This window comes from Hylobates moloch, unplaced genomic scaffold (genome assembly GCF_009828535.3).
Source record: "Hylobates moloch isolate HMO894 unplaced genomic scaffold, HMol_V3 SCAFFOLD_6, whole genome shotgun sequence".
Classification (NCBI taxonomy): Eukaryota; Metazoa; Chordata; class Mammalia; order Primates; family Hylobatidae; genus Hylobates; species Hylobates moloch.
This window is the reverse complement of record NW_026652281.1, coordinates 69,910,238-69,932,495: the sequence shown is the minus strand read 5'-3', so window position 1 is coordinate 69,932,495 and position 22,258 is coordinate 69,910,238. Positions and strand designations below refer to the sequence as shown.

At 36.1% G+C, this 22,258-nt stretch overlaps 1 protein-coding gene across 5 annotated transcripts in view; it reads right to left on the bottom strand.

Annotated features, from left to right (window-relative positions):
- AP3B1 (adaptor related protein complex 3 subunit beta 1) overlaps window positions 1-22,258 on the bottom strand; it is a 287,892-nt gene that overhangs the window by 143,458 nt on the left and 122,176 nt on the right. For all 5 annotated transcript variants that reach the window (XR_009214137.1, XM_032156995.2, XM_032156997.2 and 2 more), the window contains 3 exons: window positions 13,039-13,101; window positions 10,246-10,378; window positions 3,716-3,825 (listed from right to left, as the gene is read on the bottom strand). Coding sequence is in view for 4 of the 5 variants with exons in the window: in XM_032156995.2 (XP_032012886.1) it covers window positions 3,716-3,825; window positions 10,246-10,378; window positions 13,039-13,101 (306 nt within the window). In the remaining variant the exon portion in view is untranslated. The remainder of the gene's footprint in view (window positions 1-3,715; window positions 3,826-10,245; window positions 10,379-13,038; window positions 13,102-22,258) is intronic.

Sequence of the window (22,258 nt, the reverse complement as noted above, 5' to 3'; positions counted from 1 at the left end):
ACTCTTGCTCTGTTTTTATTATTTCTTCTACTAATTTTGGGTTTGGTTTGCTCTTGCTTTTCTAGTTAAGATGCATCATTAAGTTATTTATTATTTATTTGAAGTTTTTCTTCTTTTTCGATGTAGGCTCTTAAAACTATAAACCTCCCCTCGAGTACTGCTTTTGTTATATCCCATAGGTTTTAGTATGTTGTGTTTCCATCATCATATGTTTCAAGAAATTTTTCAATGTCCTTCTTAATTTCTTCATTGACCCACTGGTCATTCAGGAGCATATTGTTTAATTTCTATATGTTTATATTGTTTGAAAATTCCTCTTGTTTTAGATTTCTAGTTTTATTCCACTCTGATCAGAGAAGATGCTTGGCATTATTTTTTTCAATGTTTTAAGACTTGTTTTGTGACCTAACATATGCTCTATCCTTAAGAATGATCCGTGTGCTGATAAAAAGAATGTGTATTCTACAGCTCTTTGATGAAATTTTCTGTATATATCTATTAGATCCATTTGGTGCATAGTACAAATTAAGTCCAATGCTTCTTTGTTGGTATTCTGTCTGGAAGATCTGTCCAATGCTGAAAGTGGAGTGTTGAAATCTCCAGCTATTATTGTATTGAGGTGTATCTTTGTCTTTAGCTCTAGTAACATTTGCTTTATATGTCTGGGTGCTCCAGTGTTGGGTGCATATATATTTAAAGTCGTCATATCCTCTTGCTGAATTGACTATCATTAAATAATGACCTTGTCCCTTCCTGCACTTTTTGTCTTTTGTAAGCGTAGGAAGAGACAGACATTTTGTCTGATATAAGTATAGCAACACCTGCTCTCTTTTGGTTTCTACCAGCATGGAATGCCTTTTTCCATCCCTTTTTTTTTTTGCAGTCTACGTCTATCTTTATAGGTGAAGTGTGCTTCTTGTAGGCACCAGATCATTAGGTCTTGATTTTTTATCCATGCAGTAACTCTATGTCTTTTGATTGGAGAGTTTAGTCCATTTACATTCAATGTTATTATTGCTAAGTAAGGACTCACTCCTGCCATTTTGTTATTTGCTTTCTGGTTGTTTCGTGTTCTTCTCTTCCTTCCATCCTTTCTTCCTGTTTTCCTTTTAATGAAGGTGGTTTCTCTAGTGGTATGATTTAATTTCTTGTTTTTTATATTTTGTGTATCCACTTTATGTTTTTAGATTAGAGGTTACAATGAAGCTTGCAAATACTATCTTATTAATATAATCCATTATTTTAAACTGATGACAACACTGATTGCATACACAATCAAGCAAAAAGAAAACTAATAAAAGTTCTACCCTGCTTTTTCACTTTTTGTTGTTTCTACTTATATCTTATTGTACTGTCCATGTCTTGAAAAGTTGTAGTTATGTTTAATCAGTTCATGTTTTAGTCTTTCTACTCAAGACATGAGTACTTTATACACCACAATTCTAGTGTTACAATATTCTGCTTTTCTGTGTACATACTATTACCAGTGAATTTTGTGTCTTTGAATGATTTCTTCTTGCTTACCACCATCCTTTTCTTTCAGATTGAAGAGCTCCCTTTAGCATTTCTTGTCAGGTCTGTTGTTGACGAAATCCCTCAGCTTTTATTTGTCTGGGAAAGTCTTTATTTCTCCTTCATATTTGAAGGATGTTTTCACTAGATATACTATTCTAGGGTAAAAGTTGTTTTCCTTTGGCACTTTGTGTCATGCCACTCTCCCCTGGCCTGTAAAGTTTCCACTGAAAAGTCTGCTGCCACATGTATTAGAGTTCAATTGCATGTTGTTTCTTTTCTCTTGCCGCTTTTAGGATCCTTTCTTTATCCTTGACCTTTGGGAGTCTGACTATTAAATGTCTCGAGCTAGGCTTCTTTGAGTTAAATCTGATTGAAGTTCTATAACCTTCTTGTACTTCAATGCTGACATCTTTCTCTAGGTTTGGAAAGTTCTCTGATATTATTTCTCTGAATAAACTTTCTATCCCTACCCCTTTCTCTACTTCCTCTGTAAGGCCAGTATCTCTTAGATTTGCCCTTTTGAGACTATTTTCTAGATATTATAGCTGTGCTTCATTCTTTTCTATTCTTTTTTCTTTTGTCTCCTCTGACTGTGTATTTTCAAAGAGCCTGTCTTCAAGCTCACTAATTCTTCTTGATCAATTCTGCCACTAAGAGACTCTGATGCGATCTTCAGTATATCAGTTGCATTTTTCAACTCTAGAATTTCTGCTTGATTCTTTTTAACTATTTCAATCTCTGTTGAATTTATCAGATGGAATTCTAAATCCCTTCTCTGTGTTATCTTGAATTTCTCTGAGTTTTCACAAGAAAACTCTTTGAATTCTCTGTCTGAAGGGTCACATATCTCTCTGTTTCTCTAGCATTGGCCCCGATGCCTTATGTAGTTTGTTTGGTGAGGTCATATTTTCCTGGATGGTCTTGATGCTTACAGATGTTCATCAGTTTCTGGGCACTGAAGTTAGGTATTTATTGTAGTCTTCACAGTCTGGGCTTGTTTGTGCTTATCGTACTTGGGAAGGCTTTCCAGGTTATTCAAAGGGACTTGGGCCTCAAGCCCAATAATGTTGTGGTTCTCGCAGACTGGTAGAGGTACTGCCTTGGTGGGCTTGGATAAATCTGGGAGAACTCTCTAGATTACCAGGCAGAGACTCTTGTTCTCTTCCTTTGTTCTCTTGTTCTCTTCCCCATCCCTGTGCTCTCCCTCCCCCAAGTGCAGAGATTCTCCATGCCACACTGCTGCTGCCAGGATATGGGAGAACAGTGGCATTGGCAATTCAAGACTGTCTTTCCTTCCCTCTTCAGTGCCTCTTTCAGCAATATGAAGTTAAAACCAGATACTGTGATTGCCCATCTGATTTTTGGTTACGATGGTGCTTTTTTGTGTGTAATTAGTTGCTAAAATTTCGTGTTCCTGCAGGGACAACAATCAGTGCAGCCCTCTATTTGGCCATCTTGCTCCACCGTTCAAGATTTGTATTTAAAAACTAAGATCTACCATATAAAGGAAAGAAGTACTATATTCAAAAACCTACACAAACCTTGAAAACATGCTAAGTGACAGATGCCAGAAACAAAAGGCTACATACTGTCTAGAAAAGGCAAATCCATAAGGACAAAAAAAGTAGATTAGTAGTGGCCAGGGGATAGAGTGAAGGGAGACTGGGCAGTCTCAGTTACGGAAATGTTTTTAAGGGGTGATGAAAATGTCCTGCAATTACATACTGGTGATTGCACAACCTATAAGTGATCAAAAAACAATGATATACTTCAAAAGAGTAAATTTTATAGTATAAAATTATATCTCAAAAAAAAAAAAACAAAATCTGTGCACAAAGTGTGCTCATTGGTATTGTTTCTAACTCCTCTCAAAGGACAGCTCTGGGAAAGAGATGTTTGTATATTCATTTCATGTATGACACATGAACATGCATATATACTCACCCAACATCTAGCTGTTGATATATAAAACCCACAGTGCTATCTCCAATGCCAATCTAATACCACGAGGCTCATTCTATCCTTCCCCCTATTCAGATTTGTAATTCCCTCCTATAACAGCAAGAAATCTTAGGATCTCAGAATTGGAATCCAGACAGTTCAGCTCTCCTAACCATTACCCTTTAGGCTGACCATTTATTTTAACAAAACTACAACTTACTGAATAAAATTCAGCAAACATCTCTTAATTGATACTCACAGTGATACTGTCCAGCAGTTTGGCCATATGTTTAATAATTTCACCATGTTGTGCAGGTTGCATTTGCAGTAATTTCTTTATAACAACCACACTTTCAGCAACAACTATTTCTGAAAAAGACAGAAATTATTCATATTAAATATGTATAATTCAATTCAAATGCAGTATGCTTGGTAAAATGTAAACTTTAATTTAAAAAACATTCTATTTAATACATGCCTTAAAAGACTACATACATGAAAGCATAACCGTGAGTGCATGTCCAAATTTGAGGTGTGAACATCTGTCTTCACTAGAAGAGTTAACTTTAATTTCTAAGCTCTGTTGCTGTCTCCTAGCTTCTGTAGTTCCTTTCTTATCACTGCATCTTTAGATTAAGAAAGCAAAAGAGGTTGGATTATGCTGCTCACCAAAGTGTTCTATGTCTTTGGCTTTTAACCAGAGTCCTCAAATACTGCTCTTTGATTCCTATAAATTATATAGTGGAAATCAATTATCTACAATCTAAACAACATTTTCCCTATTCTGCAGAAAACAGCAAACTAAAAGAAAAAATTTTCCTTAAGTGAAATGTCCAGAAAAGTGAGTAGTAAAGATGAGAGGTAGTAGGAAAGAAGTCACTGTAGAAATAGCATGGAGTGCAAAGCCAGAAAGAATGGGATTGTGAGAGTGAAATGTATTGTCTCTATTTGTTCTATAAAGTCCACTCTGCCTTTCTCTCCCCAGCACTGTGCCCTAAGAGGCCCGCCTGTAGTCTGCCTCAACCAGACTCCCTTGGTCCTAGCTTATAGCTGTGTTTAGTCAATAGAAAGCTTCAGTAGGAGATGGGGGAGGGGTGGAGATATTTATTATCCTGGATCCCTACTCTGCCAGCCTCCTCTCCCTGGTATCACATGCAATCCCCTCCTGAAGGTACTGCGAGTGGCTCTTCTCTCCTGCAGGGTCTGGTAACTGCTCCTGATCCTCACACCCCTTCCCTTCAATCTGAGGCATGGTAAAGGCCTCCCACTGTTAGCTCCAGGGTGTTACATCATATCTTGTTGGTTTCCCTTAATCCTGCCCACAGTTTACAAATAGTTCATTCACTTAATTCGCTTCAATCATCCCTTTTAAGTGTGCCATCTGTTTCTTGCCAGAGCCTTAACTAATACAGTAACTGCTACTGGACGTGGATAGGAAGTAGATCCTCAAACTGGGATTACGGGATTGAGTTATCACACTAAACTGGCCAATCACTGGTCCAGTTTCTTTTTGGTGGTACTGGTAAAGAAATGTAACATAACTCACCTGAGAACCTGACCTTATGAAATGAATCTTATATAATGTGTTATTAATGCTAATGATGACAAACAAACAAGTCAACATTGCCTTTAGTTATTATTTTGATATATTAATAGGGCTTCATGGCTATTAGGAATTCCCCTGGCATACACTACAAAGGTTTATTTTAATATTATATTAGAAATACCATGATTTGTGTCCTATTACTCTTTTTTTTTTTTGAGACAGAGTCTTGCTCTGTGGCCCAGGCTGGAGTGCCGTGGCGCAATCTCAGCTCACTGCAACCTCCACCTCCCAGATTCAAGCAGTTCTCCTGCCACAGCCTCCTGAGTAGCTGGGATTTACAGGTGTGCACCACCACACCTGGCTAATTTTTGTATTTTTAGTAGAGACGGGGTTTAACCACGTTGGTCAGGCTGGTCTCCTAACCTCATGATCCACCCGCCTTGGCCTCCCAAAGTGCTAGGATTACCGACGTGAGCCACCGTGCCCGGCCTACTCTTTTTCACTGAAATGTACTTTTTATAAAGCTCCCTTTAAGAATATAAACAAAATTCATCATTCTAATCATTAGTAAATATATGTATTTCAAACTGTTTACCTGCTTATCCATAAGAATAAGAAATTAACTAATATTGACCGGGCACAGTGGCTCAGCACTTTGGGAGGCTGAGGCAGGAGGATTGCTTGATCCCAGGAATTTGAGCCCAGCCTGGGCAACATGGAAAACCCCATGTCTACAAAAAATACAAAGATTAGCCAGGAGTTGTGGCACGTGCCTGTAGTACCAGCTATTCAGGAGGCTGAAGTAGGAGAATCACCTGGGCCCAGGAAGGTTGAGGCTTCAGTGAGCCGTGATCACAACACTGTACTCCAGCCTGGGTGACAGAGAAAAGAAAAAACAAAAAAAAAATCTAGTATGATTTAACTAAAAGCCAACTAAGATTAATGCTTTAGTTTACAAAACGACATCATATTTCATTTCCTTCTCACAATAATGTAAGGTAGGTATCTTATTATTTTAAAGATGAAGAAAGGGAGATGCACCGGAATTATATAACTTTGTCCAGAATTCAAACTCAGAACTAGGATGTACATTCTATCTATATATGTTCTGTGTTATGATAGGCAAGTATTACTTCTTTTTTTTTTTTTTTTTTTTTTTTTGAGATGGAGTTTTGCTCTTGTCACTCAGGCTGGAGTGTAGTGGTGCGATCTCAGCTCACTGCAACCTCCACTTCCTGGGTTCAAGCGATTCTCCTGCCTCAGCCTCCCAAGTATCTGGGATTACAGGTGCCCGCCACCACGCCCAGCTAATTTTTTGTATTTTTAGTAGAGACGGGGCTTCGCCATGTTGGACAGGCTGGTCTTGAACTGATCTCAGGTGATCCGCCTGCCTCGGCCTCCCAAATGCTGGGACTACAGGCGTGAGCCACCACGCCCGCCCATAGGCAAGTATTACTTCCATAAAGACTACCTCTTGGTGCTATGAGGAAAGCAAAGGTAAATCAGAATGAGATTCTGCTCTCATCAAACTTACACTCTAGCAGAAAAATAAATGGTTATGTGATTACTATGCAAAGCAAAATTTGGTAAGTGTGGTTTTAAAGAATGCAAAGTATAACAAATTTATATTTTTAAAATACATTATTGCAAAACTAGCCTAACTAAGAGAAAAAATGTTGCATAATTTAATTATCTACAAGCAGAGGCAGGATTGGCTATGGTTGAAATGTGTTTGGCATCATTTATCTTTAGGAACTACATTAGTTTCCTATTGTTGCTGTCACAGATTACTAAAAACATACTGGCTTAAAACAATGCAAATTTATCATTGTACAGTTCTAAAGTCAGAAGTCTAACATAGGTCTTACGGGACTAACATCAAGCTGTCAACAGGGCTATGTTCCCTCTGGAAGTTCTAGGGGAAATCTGTTCAATCCCACTCCCAACTTCTCAAGCATGCCCACATTCCTTGGTTCAAAGACCTCTTCCAACAGTCACATCACCCTGACCTTCTGACATCTACTGACTGACCTGCGTCTCTCTTTCCCTTATAAAGACCCACATGATAACATTAGGTCTATCCACATAATCTCCCCATCTATAGAAACTTGACTTAATCATATCTGCGAAGTCTCTTTTTCCATGTAAAGTAACATATTCACAGGTTCTGGGCATCTTTGGAACACAGTAATTCTGCCTACCACAGGTGCCTTCTCATTCCCCTCAGGTAATTCCACTCTACTTCTCCTTTACGCTACCTCTTGGTTTCCGAAGACCTCAGCACTTTGGTGCTACTCTATCAGAAGCACAAAATGATCCTATGTTCTAGATATTTCCTAACTTCCTCCTTGTTCTCAACAAAATTCAATGGACCTAATTCTAAAAAGTACAGTCTACTATCATACTCATTTTACAAATGAAGAATCTGGTGCACAGGTAAGACTGGGTAATTTACTCAGGATAGCCGTAACATTCTACATAGGTGGTATAGTCCTACATGTAAGCAAATAGCTGGCAAGAGAGTAAGTGGTCACTATATGGGAAGACTATAATATATTTGTCTTATATTACTATCTCCCTCCAATAGACTATTAGCTCTTTAAAGATAGGAACCTTTTATAAGTTAAATAAATATCCTATTAATATATTCAACATTTATTAAATATCTCAACTGATTTAAGTCTTCAATAAATGCTTACTAAATTTTTTAAAACTAAACAAAACAAAGTCTTCTGCCCCAATCCTTTTAGTTTACAGTAGATGGCAATAAGGTTATTCAAAAAAGTAAATTTTGCTAATATGTTACCTAAAATAAATTACCTAAGTCAACTGAAATGTAGATTTCTCTTACTAAAGGTCTATAAGAAATTGGTTTATCAAATTAATCTTAGAGAGTAATAATGGACTGTATTAGGGCAAGCTTCAAGTCTGCTTAGAAAGGCTCTTAACAACACACACACAAAACTAGAGGTCCAAGAGAAATATATTAAACATATTTAAAAACAATTGAGCCCAAGTGTCCCTGAGGTTTAAAGATTCATTACTTGAAGAGATGATGAGGTATTCATTTCAATATAAAATCAAATAATTACAGATTCCTAGAGCCTTAAAAGATCTTACAGATTTTAAAGAAACTGAGTCTTCATTCACAGTATTTATTCCTAAAAGTAGATATTTTAATAGGAAGAGGAAGGGGCTCTATTGTCAGGATGGCTATGTTAAAGTTAAAAATACTATGACTTTCTTTTATGTTACTAATTTTGATATAAATATTCTCCTTATTTGTTTTACCTCTCACTTTTACTGAGCCAGACTTCCAAACTACAAAAAATAGTGTAGCATATGTGATACAGAGATAATTAATCAGGTATTATGGGCTAATGATGATTATGCAAATATAATCTAGACAATACAATTTAAGTTTGTTAATATTCACACTGCAGGAAAAAAAAAAAACCATGGTTAAGAGTTGTATCAAAAAACAAAAGCCTAACCATCAAAATATCAAAATTTAAAGTAGTAAATCCTTCTACTTTTAGAGAGGGAGTATATACTAGTCTTTCATTTTCTAATTGTAAAACAATCTAGTCTTTCCTTAAAAGTGATGTAGGGGTAGAATATTTATCTTTTAAAGTCAATAAAAATATTTTTTGAGAAATTAAATCTGAAGCAGAAATAATTGCTTTAAAATCCAAAGCTTGAAATTTTCCATCAGAAAAAAAAGAGTCAAAAAAATAAAATTGAGAAAATTTGAATATATTTTGTATTTGGATGAACTAATCAGTGTTCTAACTAATTTCCGGTGCTTTCTGTATGCAACTAAAATGTAAAAGAACAATTTCCCTGGTAAGCCTTGGTTCATAATCTTTAATGGTACAAAGTTATTTTCCCAAGGTGTGTATTTTATTTGGTTGAATAGGAAAATTTCTTTAAAACACATTTTTAATGTCACATTTTAAAATGTGACATAGAAACAGAGATAAAAGGATTAGTTATTATTAAAAGTAGAAAGAGATAGAGTGGATGACATTTATCATCCTATCTCCACTACTTTGTAGAGATAAAAAAAATTTTAAACCTATTGTCTTGATAATTCTGGTTGGCATTTATTTGGAGTTTTAATACTACATGTAGAAAAATCTTCAGTCATAGTATCTTGAGTTTACAGGTACAAGTTTAAAATTTTTTGCTCACAACAAAAATCAATGTTATCTGGGAATAAATTTTGTTCCAATTTTTTTCATCAGAAATACTTTCAACAATGTTACAGTTTTCTAAAGACATCCACATGTGGGAAAAGATAATTAGGGATTATAGGATTCTTGTACTAAAAAGTTATTTTTCAAATACAATGTAATCAATTTTGTTGTTTTACCTCATGGGCTGCTATATCATATATGTCCATATCTAGACATGACATAGACATTAGTATATTTTAAATTCCACAAAATAATTTCAATGATTTTACAAAGAAAATTATGCTTTTCTTAAAAAAGTCTCATTTTAATTAAACACATAATTATAATAAAAGCCCTTTAAACAAAATTAATTTAAAGGTAAAATTAGCTTTTCTTTCTCTAAATGGCTCCATCTATTTCAAAGCCTTACCCATAGAAATAACTGACGCTTTACGGCAGAACAATATGGGATCTAAATTACATATTTTACTGGATATTACCTATCCAGTTTTACTGAACACTTAGATATTGTTTGGCTTAAAAACATAAAGCTGCTCCAAGTTGATGGCTTTTAAATCTAGTTAATTTTGAATATAAAATTATTAGGTGAATTTCTGAGGAAAAAAATGTTGAAGGTATACAGTTAACATATTTTTTGATCTAGCCACTTCTCCATGTTATAGTCATTTGCCTGCTTTTAGCACCCTCTGCAGGTGAACCAATATTATGCATGACTTACATGCCATTAAAATGCAGTAAAAAAGTGGAAAGGATACAATCAAGGTGATTAAATTGTAAAGAAGTAAAACAGATTTTCTTAGATCTGTTGTGGTAAAACAAATACTACCTGCTAGTTAACAGCCTATTTTACTAAAAAAAAAAAAAGAACCCAGAATATGCATATTTAGGTGCATCTCAAGGATAAAATGCTACTTATTGTGACCATACTACTGATATAACTGGAAAAGCTAAAATGCAAAGTTAGAAAAGGTTACAACTTGGAAATAATACCAAGAATATTCAAATTATAAATCTCTTGAAAATAAAATGAAACTGTGAACTTACCATCCCTGTTGGACAGCAGACAGACCAAGCCATTGAGGCACGTGTCAGTGACTTCCAAGATGTTGGTTGCACATCTGCCTATAGTCTGAATAGTGGCTGCTGCAAATTGTTTATCCTGGCTTTTCACATACGTCTAAAAGATATTATTTCAATTAGTTTACACACTGGTGTTATCAAGTTAACCAAAAATCCGATTATCTTAAACTTTGTCAACATATAAGAATTCCAGAATACATAAACTTCTCATCAGCACAGTATGAGGACCAAGTGATGATGTAGATTAATTTCATTTTGTTTTGATTTTTTTACGTAAAGAATGTGCCTGTGGATGAAGCACATTTTCAAGCCAGGCTCATTCACCTGTGGCCATAGTGGCTTGAGACTCCAAAACAGATAGTAGGAGCAGTCACCCAAAGACAGCAATTAGTTTAAGTGCAAGGTTGAAAGCGATGATGAGAGCTCTCTCTTTGGAGGTTTCAGTTCATTTACCAGCAGCATCTGTGAATCTATGAAAAAAAGGGTCACTTTTTCAGAGACACTAAATCTAAAAATTGGGAGAAAAGGAAGAAAGGGACCAGTAGGCTATTTATAAACATTTTACTTTCAAAATCTATCACAATGGTTGTAAAAGAATAATAGTTACAGTGAACAGTATTTCAATAAATACTTCAAATACTCAGTTTATAATAAAATAAAATACCATACTTTCGAAATTGGTTTTCTTTAAAACTATGCTTTAAAAATATACTGTAAAGGGTATATGTGTGTGTGTGTGTGTGTGTGTGTATATATATATATATATAAATATATACACACACTATAAATATATACTATATATATATACACACACACACAAATTTAAAAATTAAGAAATAAATCACTGATTTAACAACAGGAAGTTAAAATATCTTTATAAAATTTATAATAGCCCTAGAGAATTTCATTTTGGTTAGAACCTTCCTAATTTTTAAATGAGGAAAGCTTCCATTGTTTACAGAAATATACACACTTTATATCATATATATGAAATTTGAAAGGTCATTTACAATCGAAATTTTTAAGAAAGATTCCCAACCTCAAATAAGAAGTATACAATGTAGACTTAACACTATGAAAAATGCAATACATTTAAGTGGTGTCTAAATGACAAATGGAGGAGAAAATCTAAAGATGTCTAAAAAAATACAAACTTTCTAAAAATGGTACCAACAAGGTGATTAAACGTTGAAGAAATAAATTAAATTAAACTCTCCTAGTTCCATGAAGGCAAGACCAATTATTTTTAAAAGTGTTCCCAAATAAATTATTTAATTTCCTTAACTAAAAATATGAACTTACGAGTCTTTAGAAACATTCCCTATTTTACCCAAAAAGTTACTAAAAGCATAACTATGAGCATAACACAAACATAGACAGAAGGTACAAATTTAGACAGTGATAAAAATGAATACATGAAAAAAATACTTAAAAGTTTGACTGAAAAATGGACCTTATTAAACATCCTGATATTAAATGAAAAGACTAGATGACCAATATTTTGAAACAGGTCTAGTATGTGCCCTGTATATAACCCATTCCATAAGATTACCTAAGTCTCCTTTCCTACAATCCCAGGAGACTTGATATAAGCAAAAAGTGGACAGTGAGAGGACACCCAAAGAGACTAGACAGGACAACAGGAAAGGAACAAGAAAAAAACAGAAAGACCAATACTTTAAATAAATAAAATTATATGAATGAAGTGAAAATCAGATTCAAGCAATGATCTACAGCTATAAGATTATCGAATAAGAACATAAAATACTACATTTTCTGGCATATAAATATGAGTGCATTTCCAGAACATCTTAATTTTTTAAGAAATTTGTCTAGAAAGATACACAAAAGTAGAGTAATCCAGGTATGAAAATATAAATTATGGACATGCCATATTATTCTACTATTCCTGTAAAAAGTTTAAAAATCACAAAGCTAAAAAGAAATAGTGTATACAGTGTCTTATAACCAAGAAGAAATTTAATATTGGCATATAGGAGAACTATGACAAAAAATACATCTCTAAAAGTTGGAAGCTGATAAAAGAAAACTGTGATTAGTGCATAGTATGTGGTATATTTTTGTTAAGAAAACAGATAATGGAATGTAAAAGTCATAATACTGATGTAAAGTTTTCTATTGCTGTGCTCTACCACTAAGGCTTCAGAGATGACCTTTCTATCATAAAGGGTATCATGTCCATGAAGTAATTTTTGAATAATATTTTGGGGGGAAATGCAGCTAGGAAGAGTCTCATATGGCATAAAAATACAACTAAACAAATCAAATAAAAAACAGCAATTTAAAAAATCGTAGTGGGGCAATTATGAAACAAATTTTTTTGAGCTATATATGAGGCTAAGGGGGCAGTGTCAAAAATAGTCATAGGTCAATAAAATAGGAAAAACCAGGTAAGAAATGAAGCCATTTTCATGACCACAGAGTATAGAAAGGACTGTTGATGCTGCAGCACAAAAAGATGAAATTCTTAACCAGAAATACAATTTCAAACAAAGACAGAGTTATAAACCAAAGTCCTTCAAAGTCTATGAAAATATGAAAGAGAATATTATGTTTTCCTTAAATTATAAATTTGTAATTAGTTTATTCTTGCAAATTTATGAATTTTTTAGTTGTCAATCTTGTCCCAATCACTATTTTATGTACATAATTATGTATTTCTAGATAGAAAAAGATGCATATTTAAGACTGAACATATGTTTTAGAAGTTTTTTATAATTAGCATTGTATACAAACCTGAAATTCTCGAAGAAGAGTTGATATGTTGGCTTCATTTGCCAAGTTTGTCAAAATTTCAAGCTATAGTAGAGAAAAGAGAAAGTAAACATTTTAAAACAAAGGTAGCAAGATGAATTTAATAGAGTACAGGCATTTAATTGAAAGTTTATTTCTACTTTTAAAAATCACATTGTCGGCCGGGCGTGGTGGCTCACGCATGTAATCCCAGCACTTTGGGAAGCCAAGGCGGGCGGATCACCTGAGGCCAGGAGTTTGAGACCACCCTGACCAACACGGAGAAACCCCGTCTCTACTAAAAATACAAAATTAGCTGGGCATGGTGGTGCATGCCTGTAATTCCAGCTACTCGGGAGGCTGAGGCAGGAGAATCACTGGAACCCAGGAGGCAGAGGTTGCAGTGAGCCGAGATCGCGCCATTGCACTCCAGCCTGGGAAGCAAGACTGAAACTCTGTCACACACACACACGCACACACACAAATCACACTGTCGCCAACGTAGTAAGGCATTATACCCTTCAGGTCAACTTAGTCTACCTTCTTACGTCCACAAACAGATATTAGACAATTACTAGTTCTTTGAAAATAATTTGTAAAAGGAGAATTCTACATCTTCACTAATTCTTTGCCCAATACAAACTTACAATTTATATCTAATTGACCTAAACAATTCTGCTAGTTTGGCTTTTGTCCTTTAGTAAAGTTAGAAAACAATTTGCCCTCCATGTTAATACATCTGTTTTCCAGATACCAATTAATTCTTTTGATTTGTTCTCCTATAGTCTACCATCCCAAATACTCAGATATTTTAATTCTCTCTTCTGGATTTATAGATATAAACAATGTGTAATCTCCAATGGGCTTGTGAAAAAAAATTTTTACTAATAAAAAATATTTAGTCTTAAGAAAATCACAAAAAAATAGAAGAGACAAACAGAAGCAAATCAAGATGTGAACATAAATACATTCATATCAATAACTACATTAAATAAAGCCAAATACTTAGAGCCAACTGATCTTTGACAAGGCAAACAGAAACACAAAATAGGGAAAGGATACCCTATTCAACAAATGGTGCCAGGATAATTGGCAAGCCACATGTAGAAAAATGAAATTGGATCCTTATCTCTCATCTTATACAAAATTCAACTCAAGATGGATCAAAGACTTAAATCTAAGACCTGAAACCATAAAGATTCTAGAAGATAACATTGGAAAAACCCTTCTAGACACTGGCTTAGGCAAACACTTCATGACCCAAACCCAATAACAAATGCAACAAAAACAAAGATAAATAGATGGGACTTAATTAAACTAGAAAGCTTCTGCACAGCATAAGAAATAATCAGCAGAGTTAACAGACAACCCACAGAGTGGGAGAAAATCTTCACAGTCTATACATCTGACAAAGGACTAATATCCAGAATCTACAAAGAACACACATCAGCAAGAAAAAAACAATCCCACCAAAAAGTGGGCAAAGTATATGAATAGACAATTCTCAAAGATACACAAATGGCCAACAAGCATATGGAAAAATGCTCAACATCACTACTTATTAGGGAAATGCAAATCAAAACCGCAATTCGAAACCACCTCACTCCACCAAGAATGGCCATAATCAAAAAATAAAAAAAAAATAGATGTTAGCGTGGATGTGGTGAAAGGGAACACTTTTACACTGTTGGTGGAAACGTAAACTAGTACAACCACTATAGAAAACAGTGTGGAGATTCCTTAAAAAACTAAAAGTAGAACTACTGTTTGATCCAGCAATCCCACTACTAGGTATCTACCCAGGGGAAAAGAAGTCATTATACAAAAAAGATAACTTGCACACACGTGTATAGCAGCACAATTTGCAACTGCAAAAATATGGAACCAGCCCAAATGCCCATCAATCAACATGTGGATAAAGAACATGTTATACACACACACACACACAACCATGAAATACTGCTCAGCTATAAAAAGGAACAAAATAATGGCATTCACAGAAACTAGACAGAATTGGAGACTATTATTCTAAGTGAAGTAACTAAGGAATGGAAAACCAAACATCGTATGTTCTCACTCATAAGTGGGAGCTAAGCTATGAGGATGCAAAGGCATAAGAATAATACACCGGACTTTGGGGGCTCGGGGGAAAGGGCCGGGAGTGGTGAGGAATAAAAGACTACACATGGGTACAGTGTACACTGCTTGGGTGACGGGTGCACCAAAATCTCAGAAATCACCACTAAAGAACTTATGCATGTAACCAAACACCACCTGTTCCCCAAAAACCTACTGAAAAACAAACAAACAAAAACCAGTAAATGATCTAAATGCTCCAATTAGCAGGCAACAACTGTAGGAGGAGTTCTTTACATATTCTGGGTACAAATCATTTATTCAGACACATGTATTAGAAATATTTTTCCCAGATTATCTTTTAATTTTTAATTTTATTTTGATAACTATATTTTAACTTTTGGACAACTTTTTTCTTTTTCTTTTTTTTTTTTTGAGACAAGGTCTTACTCTGTCACCGAGGGTGGAGTGCAGTGGTGCAATCATGGCTCACTGCAGCCTCAACCTTGGGGGCTCAAGCAATCCTCCCACCTCAGCCTCCCAAGCAGCTGAAACCACAGGTGCATATCACCAAGCTCAGCTTATTTTTAATTTTTTTGTAGGGATGGAGTCTCGCTGTGTTGCTCAGGCTGGTCTCAAACACCTAGGCTCAAGCAATCCTCCTGCCTCAGCCTCCCAAAGTCCTAGGATTATAGGCATGAACCACTGCATCCAGTTGGACAACTTTTAAAAAACAATCTCAAACATATGAAAAAGCTACATGTATATAGTACAAAGAACTGTTGTTGTTATTTTTCTGAATGATTTGAGACTACAGATGCCAATCTGATGCTACATTATCCCCAAAAACTTCTACATATATTTCCTATAAACAAGAACAAGTTCCACAGACTACAATACAACCAAGAAAATCAGGTCATTAAACTGATGCATTACTTTCATGCAATTGTCACTATGCATTTAAGTTTCAATAACTATCTCAATGACGTATAATAAAAGGATCCTGTTCAATATCACATACTGTATTAAGTTGTCTCCTTTAGTCTGAAACAGTTTCTTAGTCTTTCTTTTAACTTATATGACCTTGACACTTTCGCTAATTATAAACCAAGTTTTTTTTTGGTAAATATCCTTGAATTTGGGTATAATTTAGATTTTATTATTAAACTCAGTTTTCATATGAATAATACATCATTCTAATATTGAACAGTCTTGAATAGTCCATAGTCCATCCTTTCCTCATTGGTTTGTAATATCTCCTCTACTATATGGTACATTTTTGCATGTATGGGCATGTTTCTAGGCTTTCTACTCTTTCCACTTACTTTTCTGTCTAAATATCACACTATTTTAATCACTATAGTTTTATATTCCTAACCGCACTCTATACCATACTTATTACTTCCTGAAAACAATGCTGTTTCATAATCCCTTGTGTTAGCATGAATTATGTTTTTCACCTACTCTAACCCTTCAACCTCCCAATCAACCTGCCAACCAAGAAAAAAATTCACAATATTATTATTTTAAGATCCACCCAAACATCATCTTTTCTAAACCTCTCATAGAATTAGCTCCACCTTTCTGTTCTTCACAACACTCAATTCAAATATCTGTATCACTTAAAACACACAGTACTAAAATAAGTTAGTTAGAGACAGGGTCTCACTCTGTCACCCAGGCTGGAGTGCAGTGGCATGATCAATGGCTCACTGCAGCCTCAACTTTCTGGGATCAAGTGATCTGCCCACCTCAGCCTCCTAAGTAGCTAAGATTACAGACATGCGCCACCACGCCTGGCTAATTTTGATTTTTTTGTAGAGACAGAGTCTCACTATGTTGCCCAAGCTGGTGTCGAACTCTTGGCCTCAAGCCATCCTCCCACCTTAGCCTCCCAAAGTTCTAGCAATACAAGCATGAGCCACTGTGCCAAGCCCTGAAGTTATTTATTTATTTATTTATTTATGTATGTATATTATTATACATTAAGTTCTAGGGTACATGTGCACAACGTGCACGTTTGATACGTAGGTATACATGTGCCATGTTCGTTTGCTGCACCCAACAACTCGTCATTTACTTTAGGTATTTCTCCTCATGTTATCCCTCCCCCAGCCCACAAACCCCCACAGGCCCCAGTGTGTGATGTTCCCCGCCCTGTGTCCAAGTGTTCTCATTGTTCAGTTCCCACCTATGAGTGAAAGCATGCAGTGTTTGGTTTTCTGTCCTTGTGATAGCTTGCTGAGAATGATGGTTGCCAGCTTCATCCATGTCCCTGCAAAAGACATGAACTCATCCTTTCTAATGGCTGCATAGTATTCCATGGTGTTTATGTGCCACATTTTCTTAATTCAATCTATCATTGATGGACGTTTGGGTTGGTTCTAAGTCTTTGCTATTGTGAATAGTGGTGCAACAAACATACGTGTGCATGTGTCTTTATCGTAGTATGATTTATAATCCTTTGGGTATATACTCAGTAATGGGATCACTGGGTCAAATGATATTTCTAGTTCTAGATCCTTGAGCAATCGCCACACTGTCTTTCACAATGGTTGAACTAGTTTACACTCCCACCAACAGTGTAAGAGTGTACCTATTTCTCCACATCCTCTCCAGCATCTGTTGTTTCCTGTCTTTTTAATGATCACCATACTAACTGGCGTGAGATGGTATTTCACTGTGGTTTTGATTTGCATCTCTGATGACCAATGAGGATAAGCATTTTTTTCATGTGTCTGTTGACTGCATAGATGTCTTCTTTTGAGAAGTGTCTGTTCATATCCTTTGCCCACTTTCTGATGGGGTTGTTTTTTTCTTGTTTTTTCTAGATATTAGCCCTTTGTCAGACGGCTAGATTGCAAAATTTTTCTCCCATTCTGTAGGTGGCCTGTTCACTCTGAAGGAAGTTTCTTTTGCCATGCAGAAGCTCTTTAGTTTAATTAGATCCCATTTGTCTATTTTGGCTTTTTGTTACCATTGCTTTTGGTGTTTTAGTCATGAAGTCCTTGCCCATGCCTATGTTCTCAAAGGTATTGCCTAGATTTTCTTCTAGGGTTTTTATGGTTTTAGCTCTAACATTTAAATCTTTAATCCATCTTGAATTAATTTTTTTGTATAAAGTGTAAGGAAGGGATCCAGTTTCAGCTTTTTATATATGGCTAGCCAGTTTTCGCAGCACCATTTATTAAACACAGAATCCTTTCCCTATTGCTTGTTTTTGTCAGGTTTGTCAAAGATCAGATGGTTGTAGATATGCGGTGTTATTTCTGAGGCTTCTGTTTTGTTCCATTGGTCTATATATCTGTTTTGGTACCAGTACCATGCTGTTTTGGTTACTGTAGCCTCGTAGTACAGTTAGAATTCAGGTAGCGGGATGCCTCCAGCTTTGTTCTTTTGGTTTACCATTGTCTTAGCAATGTGAGCTCTTTTTTGGTTCCATATCAACTTTAAAGTAGTTTTTTCCAATTCTGTGAAGGAAGTCATTGGTAGCTTGATGGGGAGGGCATTGAATCTGCAAATTACCTTGGGGAGTATGGCCATTATCACTGTACTAATTCTTCCTATCCATGAGCATGAAATGTTCTTCCATTTGTTTGTGTCCTCTTTTATTTCATTGAGCAGTGGTTTGTAGTTCTCCTTGAAGAGGTCCTTCACATCCCCTGTAAGTTGGATTCCTAGGTATTTTATTCTCTTTGTAGCAATTGTGAATGGGAGTTCACTCATGATTTGGCTCTCTGTCTGTTATTGGTGTACAGGAATGCTTGTGATTTTTGCACATTGATTTTGTATCCTGAGACTGCAGAAGTTGCTTATCAGCTTAAGGAGATTTTGGGCTGAGACGATGGGGTTTTCTAAATATACAATCAGGTCATCTGCAAACAGGGACAATTTGACTTCCTCTTTTCCTAACTGAATACCCTTTATTTCTTTCTCTTGCCTGATTGTCCTGGCCAGAACTTCCAACACTATGTTGAACAGGAGTGGTGAGAGAGGGCATCATTGTCTTGTGCCGGGGAATGCTTCCAGTTTTTGCCCTTTCAGTATATTGGCGGTGGGTTTGTCATAAATAGCTCTTATTATTTTGAGATACATTCCATCAATACCTAGTTTATTGAGTGTTTTTAGGATGAAGGGCTGTTGAATTTTGTCAAAGGCCTTTTCTGCATCTGTTGAGATAATCATGTGGTTTTTGTCATTGGTTCTGTTTATATGATTGGTTACATTTATTGATTTGCGTATGTTGAACCAGCCTTGCATCCCAGGGAAGAATACAACTTGATCGTGGTGGATGAGCTGTTTGATGTGCTGCTGAATTCTGTTGCCATTATTTTATTGAGGATTTTCGCATCAATGTTCATCAAGGATATTGATCTGAAATTCTCTTTTTTTGTTGTGTCTCTGCCAGGCTTTAGTATCAGGATGATGCTGGCCTCATAAAATGAGTTAGGGAGGATTCTCTCTTTTTCTATTGATTGGAATAGTTTCAGAAGGAATGGTACCAGCTCCTCTTTGTACCTCTGGTAGAATTTGGCAGTGAATCCGTCTGGTTCTGGACTTTACTGGTTGTTAGGCTATTATTATCTCAATTTCAGAGCCTGTTATTGGTCTCTTCAGAGATTCAACTTCTTCCTGGTTTAGTCTTGGGAGGGTGTATGTGTCCAGGAATTTATCCATTTCTTCTAGATTTTCTAGTTTATTTGCGTGGAGGTGTTTATAGTATTCTCTGATGGTAGTTTATATTTCTGTGGGATTGATGGTGATATCCCCTTTATCATTTTTTAATGCGTCTATTTGATTCTTCTCTCTTTTCTCCATTAGTCTTGCTAGCGGTCTATCAGTTTTGTTGATCTTTTCAAAAAACCAGCTGCTGGATGCATTGATTTTTTGAAGGGTTTTTCGTGTGTCTATCTCTTTCCAGTCTGCTCTCTTATTTATTTCTTGCCTTCGGCTAGATTTTGAATGTATTTGCTCTTGCTTCTCTAGTTCTTTTAATTGTGGTATTAGGGTGTCAATTTTAGATTTTTACTGCTTTCTCTTGTGAGCATTTAGTGCTATAAATTTCCCTCTACACACTGCTTTAAATGTGTTCCAGAGATTCTGGTACGTTGTATCTTTGTTCTCATTGGTTTCAAAGAACATCTTTATTTCTGCCTTCATTTCGTTATGTACCCAGTAGTCATTCAGGAGCAGGTTGTTCAGTTTCCACGTAGTTGAGCAGTTTTGAGTGAGTTTCTTAATCCTGAGTTCTAGTTTGATTTCACTGTGGTCTGAGAGACAGTTTGTTATAATTTCTGTTCTTTTACATTTGCTGAGGAGTGCTTTACTTCCAATTACGTGGTCAATTTTAGAATAAGTGCGATGTGGTCCTGAGAAGAATGTATATTCTGTTGATTTAGGACGGAGAGTTCTGTAGATGTCTATTAGGTCTGCTTGGTGCAGAGCTGAGTTCAAGTCCTGGATATCCTTGTTAACCTTCTGTCTCGTTGATTTGTCTAATATTGACAGTGAGGTGTTAAAGTCTCCCATTATTATTGTGTGGGAGTCTAAGTCTCTTTGTTGGTCTCTAAGGGCTTGCTTTATGAATCTGGGTGCTCCTGGATTGGGTGCATATATGTTCAGGTTAGCTCTTCTTGTTGAATTGATCTCTTTACCATTATGTAATGGCGTTCTGATCTTTGTTGGTTTGAAGTCTATTTTATCAGAGACTAGGATTGCAACTTCTGCTTTTTTTTGCTTTCCATTTGCTTGGTACATCTTCCTCCATCCCTTTATTTTGAGCCTATGTGTGTATCTGCACATGAGATGGGTCTCCTGAATACAGCACACTGATTTGCCAGTCTGTGTCTTTTAATTGGGGCATTTAGCCCATTTACATTTAAGGTTAATATTGTTATGTGTGAATTTGATCCTGTCATTATGATGTTTGCTGGTTATTTTGCCCATTAGTTGCTGCAGTTTCTTCATAGCATCAATGTTTTTTACAATTTGGGATGTTTTTGCAGTGGCTGGTACCAGTTGCTCCTTTCCATGTTTAGTGCTTCCTTCAGGAGCTGTTGTAAGGCACGACTGGTGGTGGTAAAATCTCTCAGCATTTGCTTGTCTGTAAAGGGTTTTATTTCTCCTTCACTGATGAAGCTTAGTTTGGCTGGATATGAAATTCTGGGTTGAAAATTGTTTCTTTAAGAATGCTGAATATCGGCCTCCACTCTCTTCTGGCTTGTGGGGTTTTTCTGCTGAGAGATCTGCTGTTAGTCTGATGGCCTTCCCTTTGTAGGTAACCCAACCTTTCTCTCTGGCTGCCCTTAACATTTTCTCCTTCATTTCAACCTTGGTGAATCTGACAATTATGTGTCTTGGGGTTGCTCTTCTCGAGGAGTGTCTTTGGGGTGTTCTCTGTATTTCTTGAATTTGAATGTTGGCCTACTTTGGTAGGTTGAGGAAGTTCTCCTGGATGATATCCTGAAGAGTGTTTTCCAACTTGGTTCCATTCTCCCCGTCACTTTCAGGTACACCAATCAAACGTAGATTTGGTCTTTTCTCACAGTCTCTTATTTCTTAGATGCTTTATTCATTTCTTTTAAGTCTTTTTTCTACAACCTCGTCTTCTCGCTTTATTTCATTAATTTGATCTTCAATCACGGACACCCTTTCTTCCACTTGATCAAATCGGCTATTGAAGCTTGTGCATGTGTCACAAAGTTCTCGTGCCATGGTTTTCAGCTCCAACAGGTCATTTAAGTTCTTCTCTACACTGTTTATTCTAGTCAGCCATTCGTCTAACCTTTTTTCAAGGTTTTTACCTTGCTTGAGATGGGTTTGAACATGCTCCTTTAGCTTGGAGAAGTTTGTTATTACCAAACTTCTGAAGCCTGTTTCTGTCAACTTGTCAAAGTCATTCTCCATCCAGCGTTGTTCCGTTGCTGGCGAGGAGCTGCAGTCCTTTGGAGGAGAAGAGGCTCTCTGGTCTTTAGAATTTTCAGCTTTTCTGCTCTGGTTTCTCACCATCTTTGTGGTTTTATCTACCTTTGGTCTTTGATGTTGGTGACCTACAGATGGGGTTTTGGTGTGGATGTCCTTTTAGTTGATGTTGATGCTATTCCTTTCTGTTTGTTAGTTTTCCTTCTAACAGTCAGGTCCCTCAGCT